The 18,894-nt window shown below is 31.1% G+C and overlaps 1 protein-coding gene across 3 annotated transcripts; it reads left to right on the top strand.

Annotated features, from left to right (window-relative positions):
- The first annotated feature begins 4,415 nt into the window (after nt 1-4,415).
- Nucleotides 4,416-5,435, top strand: LOC106689955 (calcium-binding protein P). 3 transcript variants are annotated; one of them, XM_067048916.1, is made up of 5 exons: nt 4,416-4,453; nt 4,628-4,698; nt 4,789-4,893; nt 4,942-5,157; nt 5,267-5,435. In XM_067048916.1, exons 2-5 carry the CDS (start codon nt 4,633-4,635, stop codon nt 5,303-5,305), a joined length of 426 nt encoding a protein of 141 aa, XP_066905017.1. In that variant the 5' UTR covers nt 4,416-4,453; nt 4,628-4,632; the 3' UTR covers nt 5,306-5,435. The 3 variants fall into 3 exon arrangements, with proteins under 3 accessions (XP_066905017.1, XP_014290666.1, XP_014290668.1); XM_014435182.3 differs by having other exon boundaries at nt 4,418-4,453; nt 4,789-4,851; nt 4,897-5,157; XM_014435180.2 differs by having other exon boundaries at nt 4,417-4,453; nt 4,789-5,157.
- Nucleotides 5,436-18,894: the final 13,459 nt, after the last annotated feature.

Below are 18,894 nucleotides of genomic sequence, written 5' to 3' on the forward strand. Positions count from 1 at the left end.
TTCCGATAGGTTTAGTGAAAATAGCAAAAAAAAAAAAAAAAAGGAAAACTGGGAGAGAAATGAAGCACACTAAATCTCAGTATATATTGGTTTATTGTCTTTATTTATCCTCTATATATAGGTTTAGCTTCTGTTTACATTGTGAGAAGGGTGTTATGACAGATATCCGGTGTCATCATACCTAAACTTCACAAAAAGGGCACCTGTGTATAAATCTAAAATTAGGAAAAACTAAAAGTACATAGGAATTTAAAACTAAAACCGTATATACAAAAATAGAAATAAACTCAACTTCTCAAGATCTTTAACGATACAAGTACAACAACAAAACAATGATTCAAAAGTACTCCTACCTAAAAGATAAACAAACAAACAAAACAAAACTTCTCATTGTTTAACACAACACTACTTTGTTCACTAACCACCTAAAAAACACTGTTCATATGTGGCGTATCCACACAGAAAAAATGAATAATTATATAAATAAAATAAAAAAAATAATAAAAACACTTTAAAAAAAAATATGTGCTTATCTACAATCTATGAGGGGCAAGAGGACCCTCCAGGCACTTATGGTGTCAACACGGCAGGAATTTTTCATTGCTCAAAATGGACCGTCCTTCGTTTTTTTGGTTCCTGCAAGCTCTCAATAGTGACGACATTATGGTGTCTAAGGACAATCACCCTAAATGGACTCTCGTAGCGTAGTAATTCCTTACCTCTATTGGTTCCCACTTTTCGATGCACTATGGTCCCCTGTCGGAGATCCAGGTAATTTTTAATGGTACTCGGTAATTTTTTATTATCCAGGAATTTTTAATTGCTCAACATGGACCGTAAATATAATAATAATAATTTTATTTAAATCATCCTACAAATTATTATAATTAAATAAAGCGAACTTATTTTATTATAAGAAATAATAATATATTAAAAATAATAATTTTTAATATCAAATTCCTAAATCTGAATTAAAAACTTTGGATTGATAATTATTTTATTTGAAAGAATGTTTAATTGAAATTAATTTATGTTCTTGAAATTCTAAAAAAATCTGTCATATACAATATACTTCCCAGTGGTGCTAAGTATATTTTCACTTGCATTAGGAAAAATATAATTAAAATTAAAGTTTATCTCCTTTGGGAAAATTACAATTTTTTTAATTAAGTTAACACAGAAATTTTTATTTTAGTATTGTTATTGAGTTATATACATCAATTCAAGTTTCGTAGAGCCCCTAATATAGTTCTTTTGTGTGGGCCCCAATCGGATGGTAAACTAGTCCGTGAGGTCACGCTGCCTCGGCCCCCCCTAGCAAATGAGATTTGCACGGGTCCTGGTCACATAGTCTGATAGCCCCCCCCCCCTCAACCTCCCGGCTACAATTTAGGTCCCATTTACTTTTTACGGTGCCTTTTTATTTTTACATCACCATATCTCGTCTACCTAAGGTACCTTAATTTTCCTCCGTCAATATCTGGGTTACTACAGCATAAAGGTTATTAGCTTGCATTTTATTTACTTTTTTATTATAGAGTAATATAATGAGAAGCGTTAAAATATTACATATATAAGTTAAACCATTATTATATTAAAATCTGTTAATTCAATTAGAAATATTAATTATGAGAAATAAACTAAAAAATAATTAATACAAATTAAACCTTTTTTCCTCTCAAATAGTAGTTGAACGCATAATCCAACTTTTTTTCTAATCTTTAATCCGTGCTACAAAAACATAAAATCCTATCATTATATCTTCATCATCACAATGTATATCACATAATATTCTCCTGTCTATCTACTTCAATATATTCTAAACAATTCTAACTAGAAAATCCATTGTCTTAGGCCTTCTCATTTTAATAAACCACGCCTTATAAATAGGTCCAATAACTGAACGTAATATACGTCAACAAATTGTTCTAGACCAGGAGGTGATATGGTAAGAATTACTTAATAGCCAGATTTTCCTCCACTTTAGAAACTATAGGTGACCCTCCTAACGATTCCGAAAAACAGTAAGAAATTATTGTGTTGGTCTTAGCAGCCAAAGTATTAATAAAAGTTATGTGAATGGGCACACCAGATATTTTTGATAGGCATTATTAATATTGGATAGAACTGAATCCTTTCCTTTTGTTGAATATAAGTTGTATTTTTGGCTCCTATAAAGATTTATTTACATTACACTTACTTACAGTCAAACACATTCTGACCGTATGCCGAGCTTATAACTCCCTCAAATCTTTATATAATATACCTGATGATCTCCATTCCATCTTGCAGGATAACAAACATACCATAGATAGACTTTTTAAGTTTCTACATCATTCCAAGCTCTAGCATAAAATTTAATCAAATCTTACCTCAGATCCATGCGGTTTTTTTTCTCTCTTCAGCACACCTACTAATATTATTACCAAGACCGATTAGGGTCTTGTTTTTATGGCTGCCAGGTCATTGTGGGATACCGGGAAAGAAAAGGCAGACTAGCTATAAAGACAGGTCTAGTCGTAACATCATCTACATGAAAATCAAAGAAAATAAATGGCAAGACGAATGGTTCATCACCAGAGAAAACAATTTAAGAATGGTCCAACCAGAAACATGAATCTGCTACAGAGATGTATTAACCCATCTTCAGATGGGCCATACTCGACTCACCCACCGTCATGAAACGATCTCACTGTTGGGCACATTCTTACTGAGTTGCTCAGGAATCACACCGATTCTCTTCATGTGTACAGGAAATAATCAGAGAAGACCCCTCAACAGTAATTTACTCACTCCGTCAATTTTAATTGTAACTCTATAAAATGTAAATTGTAATTCTTAATATTGTAAATTGTAACTGTTAATATGTTATTGTAATTGTAAATTTCTCACTTTGTAATTTCAACTGTATGAACATGCCAATTGTAATCAAATCTGTAAATCTAGTGTAAATGGCGAGAGTGGTAGAAACACTGAAATAAATAAAAATAAAAAAAGGTTTATTTATTTATTTTTTTGAATAAATCAATTTTATTTCATTAAAGATTCCTGTATCTACATAAGCCGAATGAAGTTTGTTTAATTAAATTAGCAGTGTAAATAATTCGGTAAATGGATCACATTTGTATATAAAGGAAATATACGCCGACAGATTGTTCTAGACCAGGAGGTGATTTGGTCAGAACCACACACTAGCCAGGCTTTTGACTCTCCTAGAGATCCGAAAATACTCTATAAATCTATTGAATAGAAACGTAAACCTACATAGGTAATTAAATACAAAGTAAAAAATATAAAGTCATTTACAAACAATAAACATAAAATAAAGATGTATCTGTGCTATGATAGACAAAGATTTGTTTTAAATATAGATTCCGTTTCCAATAACATTAAATTTTTCTAATTAACATTAAAACCCAAATCCCATATCATCCTTATCATTCCACCTACGTTTCGGTATATCATCAAACTACTGCCGTTCTCATCTACTTATGTCTTTAAAAATTTGTTACTTGTAGGAACTGATTTTCATCTGTTTTTAAGATTTTATGAATATTGAATTGATTAATAAAGCTCTTGAAAAATTTGTCTAAAACCCATTCCGATTTATTAATTAAAATATAATGCATCCATTCAGTTTCATTAATATAATGTAGAATGGATGAGTAGAATTCCAAAAGGAGCTCATTTTGGATTTTTTTTTTCTCACGGTTTCCGTCTTAATTCATATTTTCCTAAAAATGAAAGATTTTAAACAGAATTTTCGATTGATTTGCATTGAGGACTATTCGAGACGATCTATATTGATCACTCTTTACATTGAAATACCAATGACTATATGAAATACTTAAAAATATAGTTATGTCCTATATAAAAAATAAAAAACTATTTATTTTAACCTGTAATAAAGTTTTAAAACTGAGAATTATTATTAAAACTGCCATTTTTGGTGATTTATTACAGAATATCGAGTGTACGCATCTGCAAACCTTATTGTTTTAATTTGATTAAAAAATTGATATGAACCAAAACAAGATAAATTTTCTGTTTTTGAGCCTGAAAATTGCTGTTGTAGCAGAATTTAAAAAAAAAATCCAATACACATCACTTTCAATAAATTTACAAAAACTTTTAATGTAAGATAAATTTGAAGGACGGGTTGAAACTTTGTCAAGATTGCATAAACTGCTATCTTAACCGGCTATTGATCCTTTAAAAGTAATCAGAAGTTAATTAGGCTTAGAAAGTGCAATCCAGTTATCAGAAGACAATTAGTGAATTTTTTTGGCTCGACTTTTTTTTTTTTTGCATCTTTTTTTCAGGAAAAAAATTGATAACCTTAATTAAGTAATTGAGGTTATCAAACTTTACACTCTCTAAGTAAAGTGTATAAAATGTGCTCGATTTTTGGAATATCAGATTTGAGCGAACGATCGCAAACTACCAACAATTGGTAAGTTTTCAATAATTTTTAAAGGCTTAGGGTTCACACATATATTGAAGAATATAAAAATGTTTCATCATATTATTTTGTATATTTATTAAATGTCAACTTAGTTGAATAATTGTTTTTTTTTATTTTCATTATTTTTTTATATTCTCAAAATTCGTCTATGATTGTTTAAAGGAAAAATGTTGTTCAAATTTTTGTTTCTCGCTGCCTTTTTGGCTTTGGCTGCTGGTAAAAAGAATCCTGACGTAAGATAAATTAATTTTATTTATTTTTTGTTTTATAAATATCAATTATAATCTTTTCTATTAAATTATTTAAACTTTTTGCACATCTAGTTCCAACGCGACCAGAAGAGTCATCAGGAATTTTATCCTACTCAGTACCAAGAACCATATACTTATCAGTACCGAGGATACCCATTCCAGTACGCTAGACAAAATCCATACCAGTACCAGGGACAATTCCCATACCAGTTCCAGGGACAATACCCATACCAGTACCAGGGTCAGTATCCATACCAGTACCAGGGACAATATCCATACCAGTACAACGGACAGTATCCATACCAGTACCAGGGACAATACCCATACCAGTACCAAGGATACTACCCATACCAGTTCCAAGGACAATATCCATACCAAAACCAAGGACAGTACCCACTTCAGTACCAGGGTCAGAATGACAACCAGTACTCTTTTTCTGGTGTAAGTTGCTTTATTATTTATATCATTTTACAATCACATCATTTTAGTTATAGAATTATAGAATGTATTTTTACTGTTTTATAAATTTATGTTTATTTCTGCATTACAGTTCCCATACAACTACTATCAAGTAGTGGTCGCTAATTGAATCGATCGACTAGGCTACCAAATTTTCCGTCTACCAACAATTAATAAAATGAACAGATTAACTTGTTTTTCTAATTTTAGAACCACAATATTGTATGACTAATCAATAAAACAGTGCTTACTAAAAACTTTATTGTATTTCAATTAATCTTATCCTTCTTAAATATAAAATGAAATTGTATCTACATTTATAAAGTTGTGAATCTATATTTATATATATATATATATACTATACACATGAAGCTATCATCTTGTTAGAAAAGTGGTCCAAATCATGGTGCATCACTAATAATACATGTATATATTACGGTAGTATAAATCCCTTTTCCGTCTCTCAGGAGCGATGTATTTTGACGAATGAGATATCAAAAAGAAAGAAAACTCCATGGAGAAGACAAGTCTCAATGTTCATTCCTAAATTCTTCGTAGAACTTTAATAAAAGTTAATCAAAAACGTTAAAGGATTCAATCCTACGACGCATGTAAGTCGCTGGATCGAGACGGTTCAAATTGTATACTTAGCACATGAGGTATCATCTTGTTAGAAAAGTGGAGCAAATAACTTTGTCTATCATCACTAATAGATTGCCAGTTCGAGCCCGGCCCTACCCGGGATTTTTTCAAGCATAAAAATAACACAATACTCACTCACAATCTCCCCCGGGGAATTTGTGAGGCCCGTTAGCCAATGAGTGGCACTCACAAAAATAGGCGTGGGAGTGACGGACCCACCATATGAAAATCACGTCAGGAAACGCACGATGTACTTAAGAAATACGCGTTGGTTTGGACCTCCATGCTCTGTGACGCCAAAGTAAAAAAAAAAAAATCATCATCAATTGTTCATGTATATATCACGGTACTATAGATCCTTTTTTCGATTCTCAGGATCTTTGGATTTTGACGAATGAAAAGTCAAAGGAAAGAGAAGTTTTCATCATCTTAATTTTTCCCATTTATTCCTCTTACGCCGGTGTCTCTCAAGGTATTATTCTAGGTCCTCTTCTCTTCATGGTTTAAAAAGCTGACAGCTACATGCCACAGGACACATGTTTGTTACCTGTATTGTAATCTAACAATTGGATGCAGAACATAAATTTCAAAACATCTCATAAAATCACTTTTAAAAAAATGATTTTAAAAAGAAGGCTTTTCTGTCATCATTTTTTTTTCACAATTTAGCAGATTCGCTACTTGCGACTCCATTTTTGCGTCTTTCATGCAACACTATTCAAAAATTACTCGTCAATTCTTATTAATATACAACACTCTAAACTTCCCATTTATTTATAAAAACATATGAATTACCAGTATCTGGATACAAAGAGTTGAGTTTGGGGCTCCAATGAACTTTACAATTCCAAACCATATAACCTAAAATCTTTCATCCCTTCTTTAATTTAACAAGAAGCCCACTTATTTGCAGTCTTTCATCCTATTTTATTTCCAATAACCCTACAGGGTAAGAAGATACTTAAAATAAGATGATCACAGGATCTAATCAAAATTTTCAATGAGCTAATCGTTAGTCCTTACCCGTTAATTCCTTCATAAATTACTGCAATGTAATAATACTCAATATATCCACAATCACATGTGGTAACTTTGTAACAATTGTAAAAAAAAACAACCGTTGATTGAATAATGTTGATTTCTTCGCACTGGCAAAAAATCATTACAAAGTAAAGGACTTAAACGCCAGTCCCTGAATTGTTGTTATCGCCCCATTGGTCAGACTCGATTAACACATCCCCATCTGTGACCCCTTTTAACTACTGCTGCAATAAAAGCTTAAATGATAGCATACTAGTATAAATTTTATCAAGAAGACTGGGAAGCAATTTATTTTACTGCTTTCATGTTGTTCTTTTTTATTTATGATATTTGCCATCTATTGGAAAATGTTCCTTATAATTGCAATGAGTATTGAAAATACTATGAAATCCAACATTTTAAATTATTTTATGTTATTCATGATAAATTAAAAAAAAAAAAAAGGAGGGAAGTAGTATTGGAAAAATTCAAATTTTTTAAAGTGTATTTTGTAATTTTTTATTCAATATAATTATATGTGTCGCCTTAAAAGTAAAAAGTATTTATTTGTTCGAATTGAAACATTCGCAAAAAAACAAAAAAAATAATAATACAGAAAGTCCATTTAACTTAAATCCTTTAGCGCACTTGCTCAGCCTCCACTGACTCACTACCAGTGATGCGGCAAGAGGGATGCGCTGGGATCTTTTGAGCTCTGCTCTACCCCTCACACGTGGGGGATAGAGTGGGCTCAGGGATCCTCAGGTCGATTGTGTAAATATTGTATATTAGAGTGTAAATGTGACTAGAGACTATATTATTTTATCATTATGTTATTTTATTTATTTATTTTTCATACAGATAGTTTGATTATGTTCATTTTGTTTTTTCTTCTGTTTGTATATATTTTAAGAATGTTTTTTTTTTCTTTTTTTATTCATTTATTTTATTTTATATTATTTTAGTATGTATGAGATCATTCATCACTATTACCTATTGCACACAACTGCAGATTGTAATATCTATCATTAAATAAAAAATTAAAAAACTGAAACAAAAATTTAAATCCAATAGGACACCTCAGGAAGTAAAATTTTCTGGAGGAACGTTGTTAAGAACTCACAGGAGTTAAAAGGAAAAAAAAACATGAAAAAAAAAATAGTGCAAATAAGACCTATATTTTAAGCAACAGAATATTTTTGATGGATGTATTAATTTTACGGTGATATTAATAAAATCAGTTCGACTACGTTTGGGTCATTTTCAGTTTTCAAAGTAAGAAAACAAGCTTATTTTAAAAATTGATAAATAAATAATTAGATAGTTAATTTTTTATTTGAATACCGTTATAAACATTTTATATATTATTATTTTTAGCGATCGTGGGTTCATAACTGAGTAGAGAGACATGGTCTAACTATCTACACATATAAATTTTTTCAAACAATTATACAATGGTCCAATTAGAAATTATAAACGTCCAAGAGAACCGCTTGTTGTATTTCAATTAAGACATCAACTGGCAACAGTAATCCTTCCGTGCATTTCACTGATTACTTTGAAATTGCTCATTCGTCTATATTACGAGTTTAATGTGGCCTTACCATACGTTCCAGATTGTACAATTACTTTAGTTAGGAAGCCAATTCTCGATATTTTCAGAGGTTCTCACCCTCTGATGAGCTTATGTTGTTGTCATTAGGAACCAATTGTTTCTTTATGACAGTAATAATTAGTGATGAAAAGATAGTTGACCGTGAATAATATATATGAGGAGAAGATAGGCAGGTGTGCGATCAGAGAAGAACACGAATAAGTCAAAAACTTTTTTATTAGTGCAAAGGTATCAGCCAGGATTTCTAGCCTTCATCAGGTCAAGGAACAAAAACATAATAATAAATAATGACTAAAAAGATATATAGAATGATTAGAAAATAATAAAATTACTAACATAATGGATACTTAAGTAGTGTTAACAAGCATGAATAGTTCAAGTATTATAAGAAGATAAAGGCTGTGTGGGAAGAGTAGAATTAGAATAAAATAAGAGGAAAGAACTATTAATAAAATATATATGAAAATCTAGCTATTAAATATATGCATATAATAAACATTATTAAAAACAAAATAATGAAAGAAGGGGGGAATAAAACGTATATATGTAAGTAAATATGCATGTAAACTAATAGAATTAAGGAATATTATTGTTAATAATATATAAGAATAAAAATAATATAAATAAAAAATAACAATATAAAATATTGTTATTGATATATAATTATTGTACTATTCATTATTGGGGGGAGGGAGACAATAGCAGCGTAGTAACGCGCCTGTCTACCAACCAAAAGTTCAAGTCCCCGGGCCAATCCGGGATTTTTTCTAGCATATAATTTTTTTTTTCGGCCGACTCCCATTGGAGTCCTATACTGCCTAACCATGGTTGAGGGGTCAAAGTTCTTCATTTTGTGGGACCGCCACTCAATGAAAATAGTCAACGTCCCAGGCCGGATTCGAACCGGCACCGCCAATAGACATCAAATTGGTAAGACTGTGTCTTAACCACTGAGCTATGGGCGGCCCTGAGCATATTTTTATACAATACTCACTCACAGTCTCCTCCTGGGTTTTTGTGAGGCCCGTTAGCCAATGGGTGGCACTCACAAAAATAGGTGTGGGAGTGACGAAACCACTCTATGAAAACCACGTCATGAAACGTGCGATGTATTTCCTAAGCACATCGCGCGAGGCCTTGAACCTCCACGGTCTGTAGGGCCAATAATAATAATTATTCCTTACTACTTCATATTATTTACAAACACTTATTATTTTTCAATAACACATCTTGAATTGACCCAAAATATATTTCTTTGTAACCAAGTGCTCTTAACACTCAAAATAGTTTGAAACTTATTTATTATCATTCTTGAATATGAAATTTTATTAAATAAATTTATATTTTATATTTACTGCCGCTTTCATTCATTAAGTTCTAAAAACTCGCTATATAAAAAAACTGAGCCGTTGCTTTTCTACAATTCACAACAATTATTTTTATTGCTTCTAAAAAGAACCCAATCTCTTTTTAATACTTTGCTAAGCATGGGGAAACTTCTGCATTCGAATAAACCTTTTTTCCCTTAGTTTTTCTTTTTTACTTTCTGAAGTTTTCAGGGCCGTTCCCGAAAGCTTTACGCATCGCTAAACGAATAAGTAAGAAGAAAATTAAAACGAGAAACATTTGGAGCTATTTCAACTCCAATTGGATTCCTGGAAGGGGGAGAACAGACGGACAAATTACATTTCTTACAATAAGTTTTTACTTCTGAGAAATTACGGTAAGTATTCATGTTTTCATTTTACTTTTCTTTAGTATTCTGTTAGTACTTGACTTAGGGAGTTCATTATATTCTACTGATGGTAAATTAAAAACTTTCACTTTCGCATTTAAACGGAATATTTTTCTTTCTGAGGTTATTACTTAAAATGTTACAAGAAATGTCCTTTAAAAAAATTAATAGTCATCTCTTATTGACAAGCAGATAGGCTTTTTTTTGTTTTTTTTTTTACTAATCTCTTATAGCTTGAGTGTGGAAGTACAAATTTAATATGTGGATCCATGTAGACTAAAATAGTAGAATAAAATTTCCATGGCGTAGGTAGGCCTTTAGCTACAGCTAGACTATACCACCTTAGCTGGACTGATATGAACACCTTATAATGTCACAAGGCAATCAAAAGGAGAAGACTCAGTAAAAATATATATAATACATTTTATATATTATATATGTATGATGTAGTAATTCTATTTTAATGAAGGGTTCGAAAAAAAAGTAATAAAAAAACTAAAATATTTTTATTACACAATACTGGAACAATTTTGTTGTTATATAAAAATTAAATTTGTACAGCTCCAACCTATGAAGGATCAGAAGTGCAGTATATTGTAAGGAAGTACTGTTACTAGACCAACGGTTATGCATAGAGGTGATTTGGTCAGAATCACACTCGACCGCGAGATTTTCACGCAATTAAGAGTAGCCACTAGCATGGGTGGATTTGGAAAGGCTCCTGAACCCACTGGGCTGACTCACGGCTACTGTGAAACTGGAAATAATTATCTGCCACAGCCGGATCCGAAACTTAGTGAGTTATATATTGCCAATAACCTATTTAAATTAATATAATTATTCTATATAATAAGATATAGCTTTTAATTAAAATTTTGAAATTGTAAATTAAACCGAAACTGTGGATTTTCCTACTCTTTTAGTACATGAAATATACAAAGATTAAATTAAGTATTGGTATAATAATTATCTACTGATACAATTATTTCTTCAATACAGTTGAAGCTTTGGAAATAAATCAATTTTAACAATCGCCAAAACATATCACTTTCATTCAAAAGCCTTTATTATAAATTAAAAACAGTAGAATAATAATTTTTGGGTTGGGAAACCCACTGGGGTCCATCAAGCCTCATAAAGTGGGTACCTTCAATTGGGTAAAAATTTGGGGGTCCAGCGTGCTTCTGACAAATCACCTCCTTGCACATCTGATGGTCTAGTACCAGTACCTACAAAGTACCCCAGACCCATCATTGTCGCTTTTTATTAATTTTTTTAAAATTTTAATAATTAGTTTTGATAATTTTTTTAAATATATGTTTTCATAACAATACCTTGATTCTTCATTTGGATACTTTATCTATTTTATAAAACATTTATAAGAACTATAGATTCGTTGCCACAAAAGATCAATTGAAATATATAGTTTGATACATAATATGAATATATAACATGAATAAATACATAATAAATGTGGTTTTAGAACCTTCACCCTCCATAGATAAGCTGAAAGCCCTTAGAAATGTAAATGTTATATGCAATAAATTGATGATTACTTGATTTATTTAAAAAAATAAAATATTAGACTTGTTTAAACTGATGCTCATCCCTTTTAAAATTATTTATTGGACTGATCGGTGTGCTGTGTATAAGTAACTTAACACTGTTGGGCGGCCGCTCGTAATATTTTGAGTTCCACCTCCTCATATCATAATTCATGACAAAAATCTTATAAAAAATCTTCTGAAAGTCTTTTAGCTAGATCCAATATATGTTGTATTTTCTTAACAACAATGACAATGACTTTTTTTAAATTTATTAATTGGGTAAATAAAACAATTATTCATATGTTTAAAAGATTTCTAAGGTCCAAGATAAACTTAGGGGTATTTCCTAAACTTGGCCGGTCTTTGTAGCTGTCTTGGATAGAGTCCAGGCCACTAAATAATAGGGCTTCACCAATTAGTGGCTTTGTGACGAGAGCGCTTCTTGGGACTGGGGATCACTAATGACTGTAATTACTGGAGCCTTGAATCATCTGGAGAATCAACACTTTCCATGCTTTTTTATGCTATAAAGTTGTCCCTATTCATAAGACAACAAATAGTTATCTATTAATCTATATCTATTTTTCAACTAATAAACCTTGATAAATCTGAATTTTTATTCATTCAGTTATATTGTATTATCTATTCAAAAACATAATAAAAAAATTGGATTTTCAAGTTAAATTTTGATAATTTTATTTAATGAAATACTGATATGCATATCGAATAATTCTCTATAAATCAATATTCAGATGATGAAATATCAGGAATAAAAATAAGCTCAACTATAATTTTTTTTTTAATTACTTATTGAGATTTACAAATGTATAAAAAATACAACAAGCAAATTTGATCATAATGACATAATGATAATGATATGATAAAAACATTTTACAATATAAGGTCACGAGGTCATCTTCTTTTCAGGCGCCTCGGAGGTTTGCCGGGAATGGAAGAGGAAGAAAGGTTAGAAACTAGTGGGTTTGGGTGGTTAGGGTGTTTATAATGGAAGTGATGATATCAGGTTTGGGCTAGATCGGTTACATAAAGAACATTTAGGTCTTTATGGGTGGTTTTATTAGTAACAAAATAAGGAGCATTGAGGATTTTACGAAGGATTTTGGATTGTAAGGATTGGATACGTGAGGAATTCAAAGGTTTAGTGTAGCCCCAAAGCTCAACTCCGTATGTCCAGATGGGCCGGCCTTATTATTGTCACGTAGATCAGTCTTTTGTAATGAGTTGGAAGTTTAGACCGTATGTCTAGTAAGTGCTGTAATAGTCGGAATTAGCGTGCAGTTTCCTGTATTTTCAGTCTTGTTTGAGGATTACAGGTTAGTCGTTTGTCAAGGTGTAGTCTAAGATAACGAATCTGTTCTACAGGGGTAAGAGCCACATTATTAAAGTTTACTGTAGGGCAGTCGGCAGGTTTACGACGAAGAGTAAATGTGATTTGATGGGATTTATTTTTATCCTCCAATTTCGACACCATTCTTCGAGGATTGTGATATGGGACTGGAGAGTTTGGGATGCAAACAAAGGGTTATTACTAACTGTGAGCAAACATGTGTCATCAGTATACGTGGTAAGGATAGTCAGCTGTATAGACAGTGTAGAGGATGGGGCCGAGGAAACTACCTTGAGGAACACCAGCGGATTGAAAATAGAGGGATGAATAGGAACCATTGTGGTTTACTTGGAATAATCTATTAGTAAGAAAGGAACGGATGATGAGAAAATATGTAGGAGGTAAGAATTTACGAAGTTTGTAAAGCAGTCCTGGGTGCCAGACTCGATCAAAAGCCTGCTATAAATATAAATATAATAATAAAATGTATTTTTTGAGTTAACGTAAAATTTAGATTTTTGAGTTAACGTAAAATTTAGATTTTTGAGTTAACGTAAAATTTAGATTTTTGAGTTAAAGTAAAATTTTTATTAACGCATAAAAGGCATTTACTGACAATTAACGAACTCCTTCTCTTTACTATAAAATTTTTAAATATACATCATAAATTAGTTAAATTTATATATGGAAGATGGTTCGGGGTGCGGTCAAAAAGCAACTCATATAGTACGAAAGCTGTCTATTAGGAGCCAACGTTTCGTTCCAATTAGCAGTCCTTCATCAAGGCTTTCGAGTAGGAAGAAAATAAATAGCTTTTGTTCTATTTTTGTTGCTTTTCGACCGCACCCAGATCACCTTCTTTTTATTAATTTTACACGTTCTATCAACGATCTTACACATAATTAAATTAAATTAAGAAAACAAGATTCGAGAATATTTTTTTTATCTTAATCTACTTTTCACTGATATTCTTAGTCAAAAATGTTTTCAAAATTGTAAAATTTTGATTAATACAAAAAATAGCTATAAAATTATCGATTTCATTGACTTTTTGATGACCATATTTCAAACGATAGAAGAACTTTGTATTGATCAGTCCTTTAACGAAGTAATTCTCACTTCAACCTCATCTAAAAATTAATTAAAATCAGGTTATATTTAAAATTTCGAATTTCATTTTAAAATATAAATTTATTTTTTCATTATTTTTCTATTACCTCAAACTCGTGACGACTTTAGTACGTTTTAGTTAATGTGTGTTGTTTTTTTTATTTCTTCGTTTTAAATCTTTATTAAATATGTTCTTTTGGTATATTGTTGTCAGTATTTTATTTAAGGTTATTATAGTTGTTGCCTTTAAACCTGGGAGAAACATTCTTTAATTTTTATTCTTATCCCTCCGATTTTAATGTTTTTCTTTCACAGTTGTTCTTACCTTTACTGTGTTTTAAATACTAGTACAAGAGCCCAAGAGGAGAAAAAAGGCAGTTATCTCACCCCCATTTTTGATTACTTTAATGAAAACTATGTATAATTACTAGTAAAAATTGACAAGTCAGCCAAATCTAGGTAGCGAGAATAAAAATTGGCGGCTGTTTTAAAGCGATAAAAAAAAACTAATTTTTCATTCGGAGCTCTATATCTTAGAAAGTAGAAACAACTCAAGAAAACCTAAGAGAACGTCATTTAAATAAAAGTAAATTTTCTTAAATATGAGCCCTAAAAGAGTTATTTATGTTAAATAGTTTTCGAGATATAGCTTTTTAAAAAGGCAACATTTTATAAAAATGTTGTTTGGGACGTACTAAAAGATCAGTAGTTCGTGAATTTATTTTGAAAAATTTATATCTCAAAAATCATTTGACGTACAGATGTCTATTAGCACTCAAATTAAAGCTAGTTTAATGACCTATAAAGTAGTTAATGATGTTTATCTTCGTAGGAGTAATAGTTTACACGAAATTTGCTAAAATAAATTGATTTATAGTTGTTTGGACAAATTTTCATTTTCCAAATTTATATTTTATGATGTATATTCTCATATGTGAATATCATAAAAACTACTAACCCTACGAAGATAAGTGTCATAAACTAATTTATAGTAAGTTAAATTTCCTTTATTTTGAGTGTTGGCAGACTTATGTGCGTCTTATGGATCTAGAGATATATTTTTTCATAAATCCAACATTTTATACGAACAACTAGAAATTAACATTTTGTGAGTTTATTTCGTCAAATATCATAAAAACTACATATTATTATATACATACTACTCCTACAAAGATAAACACAATTAACTATTTTGTAGTATTTAACTAGCTTTAATTTGGGCGCTGGCAGACATCAATACGTCCAATGGTTTCTGAAATAAAGTTTTTCATAAATCAAACTTATTGTCCGAACAACTATAAATCAATTTATTTTAGCAAATATCATGAAAACTACTATTCCTACGAAGGTAAAGGTCAGAAACCTCTTTACAGTTCATTAAACTAGCTTTAATTTGAGTGCTAATAGACATCTGTTCGTCACATAGTTCCTGAGACATAGAATTATCAAAACAAATTAATTAACTACTAATATTACAGTGGAATTTAAAGAAATTTTGCTTTTTAAAAGGCTATATCTCGAGAACTATTGGACGTAAATAGCCCTTTTAGGGTTAATATTTCAGCAAATTTCCTCTTCTTTAAATAATGTTCTCTTAGATTTTCTGGTGTTGTTGTTAGTTTTTAAGATATAGAGCTCCGAATGAAAAATGAATATTTTTCACTTGTTATTATAATTCTATTTAGGGAGGAGAGATGAGATATATATAAATGCATAACCATCAAAAACTCATCACGTACACTGGATATCTTCCATCATACAGCTGAAGCTCTCACCTTGATAAAATATTGTGTCGAAAATGGAACTTCGTGCTTATCCCGTCTATGTTGTAGCACAAAGATAACATTACTGCGACCTTGAAAAATGAAATCAGTAACTCATCACAAAGTCATAAGTTTGTAAATATTTTGTAAATTTAGTTCAGGTAAAAATGACCCATGTTGAAAAGTCAGAAAAAATGTATACTCTTAAAAACACACACACACACACAAATCAAATTATAACTTATTTTTTTTATCAACCTATTGAGGTTCATAATTATTAGATTAGTAAATGATATCTTAGTGTTGTTTCATTCATATACATACTGGTGGCCAAAAATATTTACAAACACAGTAAAATAAATTTTGATTACAGATGGAAATATAAAATTTACTCAACTTTAAAAAACACTTTGACGAAATGCTTAGTATTGGTTCATTTATAGATATACTGGCGGGCAAAAATATTTAGAAACCCAGTTATATAAATTGGGTTAAGACAAGGATATATAAAATTTATCCAACTTAAAAAAAAAAAATTTGACGAAATGTTTCTTGCTGCCATATTGTTAGTTTCCTTAGGATTTTTTTTTTTTTATTGCAGTTTCATGACAGGTCAATTAGATAGAAAAAATGGTATATGAGTATATACAAAGATATATTCACAAATCAAATTATAACTTTGTTTTTATCAAACTATTGACTTTCAGAATTATTAGGTTAGTAAATGATGACTAAGTATTATTTCATTTATAGATATACTAGTGGTCAAAAAATATTTAAAAACCCAGTTATATAAGTTTTGTTAGGTGCTGCCATATTGCTAGTTTCCTTAGAATTTATTTCATTTCTTTTTCCACAGTTTTCATGACAGATCAATTAGATAGAAACCACTTATAGATGAATCAAAATACATAAAGTGCCTCGTTTTTGCGAAAGAATATTTAAATAAGTAGCTAACACTTACTTGGTGACCTTGTGGGAAAAAAAAAGTTTTCATACCCTAAAACCCTGCGATGACTATGTTATCATGTTAGGCACACACCAGTACCAAAAATATTAAATTAGAACTAAAATGTACCATGGAATGGTCAAAATGCAATGTGTAAAGATAGCTTGACGGATCAATGGAGGAAATACTATAATTATTTAACTTATATTTTAAGAATAGCTATATAAAGAGGTGAACAAATGTACAAGAAATGATTCAAGAGGGAGATAAGGCGACTAAGGAATAGTTTTCTGATCAGGAGTTAGGGTTAAGTTTTAGACGAAGCTTAAAGCAAAATATAAGAGTTTTCAAAATACTAGTTTCCCGATAGTGTCAGCTTATAAATAAAACGAACACAGACTGAGAATTCTAGGATGCTAAAAGTGTACAATAAATACATTATTATTACGTAATAGTTAAGTTCTATTTTATGTTAGTAAGTTAGTTTTATTACTTTGCCGAAACAACTTTGATTCAGCAACCATTTATCAATTTCCTTACGAAATTATGCACTTCCAAAAGTATTAAGAACATTATTGTTTATTCAATACACGAAAAAAGTAGTATCTGGATTTATTTAAAATATGGAATTTATAGGTGATTCCCTTGAGCTCGTACAGACTGACTGGTAAAAGGATCACTGAAAAATTTTTCGAGGTGCCAATTTACTTTCGATAGTTCTCAGATGACTGACAAAGAAGATTTCTAATTCCTTTTCTCCTAAGAAGGAGGGAGCAGTATATGAGAGATTGAGTATAGATAAAAGAACAAGAGAGATTCCCTGAAGATGTCAAAAAATTCCTGTTATTGAAAATATCCAATCTATCATTTCTGCTCAAACCATGTATGTCCATTATGTGTAGTCATTATCATCATCATTATCTGTGGCTCTACAACTCATAGTGTCAAGACCTCCTGAAACTTCGTCCACCAGTCCTCTCTAATGGTTGCTGCTGCTCTCTAATTGTGGATTCCCAAGATAGACCTGCCATCCGCTGCCACTACATCGATCCATCGAAGCCGGGGTCTTGCTACTATCCTCGTCCCATATATCCTTTCGTCCAGGATCATGCTAGGAATCTGATCCTGGGTCATTCTTAATACATGGCCTGCCCAACGAACCCACTTACAATATCCGTGTTCCTGAAGAGGCCTGCCAGATCAGCATTTGTTCCCATCCTCCAGATCCCTTCAGCACAAACCGGGCTATAAATTTTCCTCAATATTATCCTCTCGAACCTTAGGATAAGGGCTTCCTATGACATGGGTAATGTCCAGCATTCGGAGGCATAAGTGACAACTGGTCTCATCAGGGTCTTATACAACTGTATCTTGGTGTTTTGGGAAATAGCCCGGCTCCTGAAATGCTTCAGTATTCCTGTGAATATGTCAAGTAAGGACAATATAAAGTATCCACTGTAGTATTGTGTGCGTTTTCTATGGAGTAATAAAAAAATATGTGTAAAAGGAAGTATTTATTATGAGTGAATTAAAACAAAGTATTATAATTAGTACGAGGATACGGTGCATGTTTTGGTTTCAAATTTGCTGAAATGAGGATCATATTAAGAGTTTGGTCTTTCGTATCAATCTGATTTCTACAACATTCCAACAAATCTATCGTGATTCCAAATTAACAAGCAATCTTGTTGAAGTTAGTATTTAGGAAAACACTGCTGAAGATACTACAGTAAAAGTGAATATACATCCTTTTATGTCCAGGATATAGAAGACAATTCCAGATAAGCATTAACCGAACCAAATAAATAAATAAAAAAAAGGTTTTGACGACCGATCCGGATAGGAACAAGGAATCACTGATCATCCAAGATAAGGGAGTTTTAGAGAATCGATCTGACCAGTTACTGCGGGTTTACGCGAGGAACATAAAATCTAAGCCTCGTTTGATGAAAGCCATTACTATCTCGCGCACTATACTGCTATACCGTTC

Source organism: Halyomorpha halys, unplaced genomic scaffold, assembly GCF_000696795.3.
Source record: "Halyomorpha halys isolate HHAL.00 unplaced genomic scaffold, Hhal_1.1 Scaffold1535.1, whole genome shotgun sequence".
In the NCBI taxonomy this organism is placed as follows: Eukaryota; Metazoa; Arthropoda; class Insecta; order Hemiptera; family Pentatomidae; genus Halyomorpha; species Halyomorpha halys.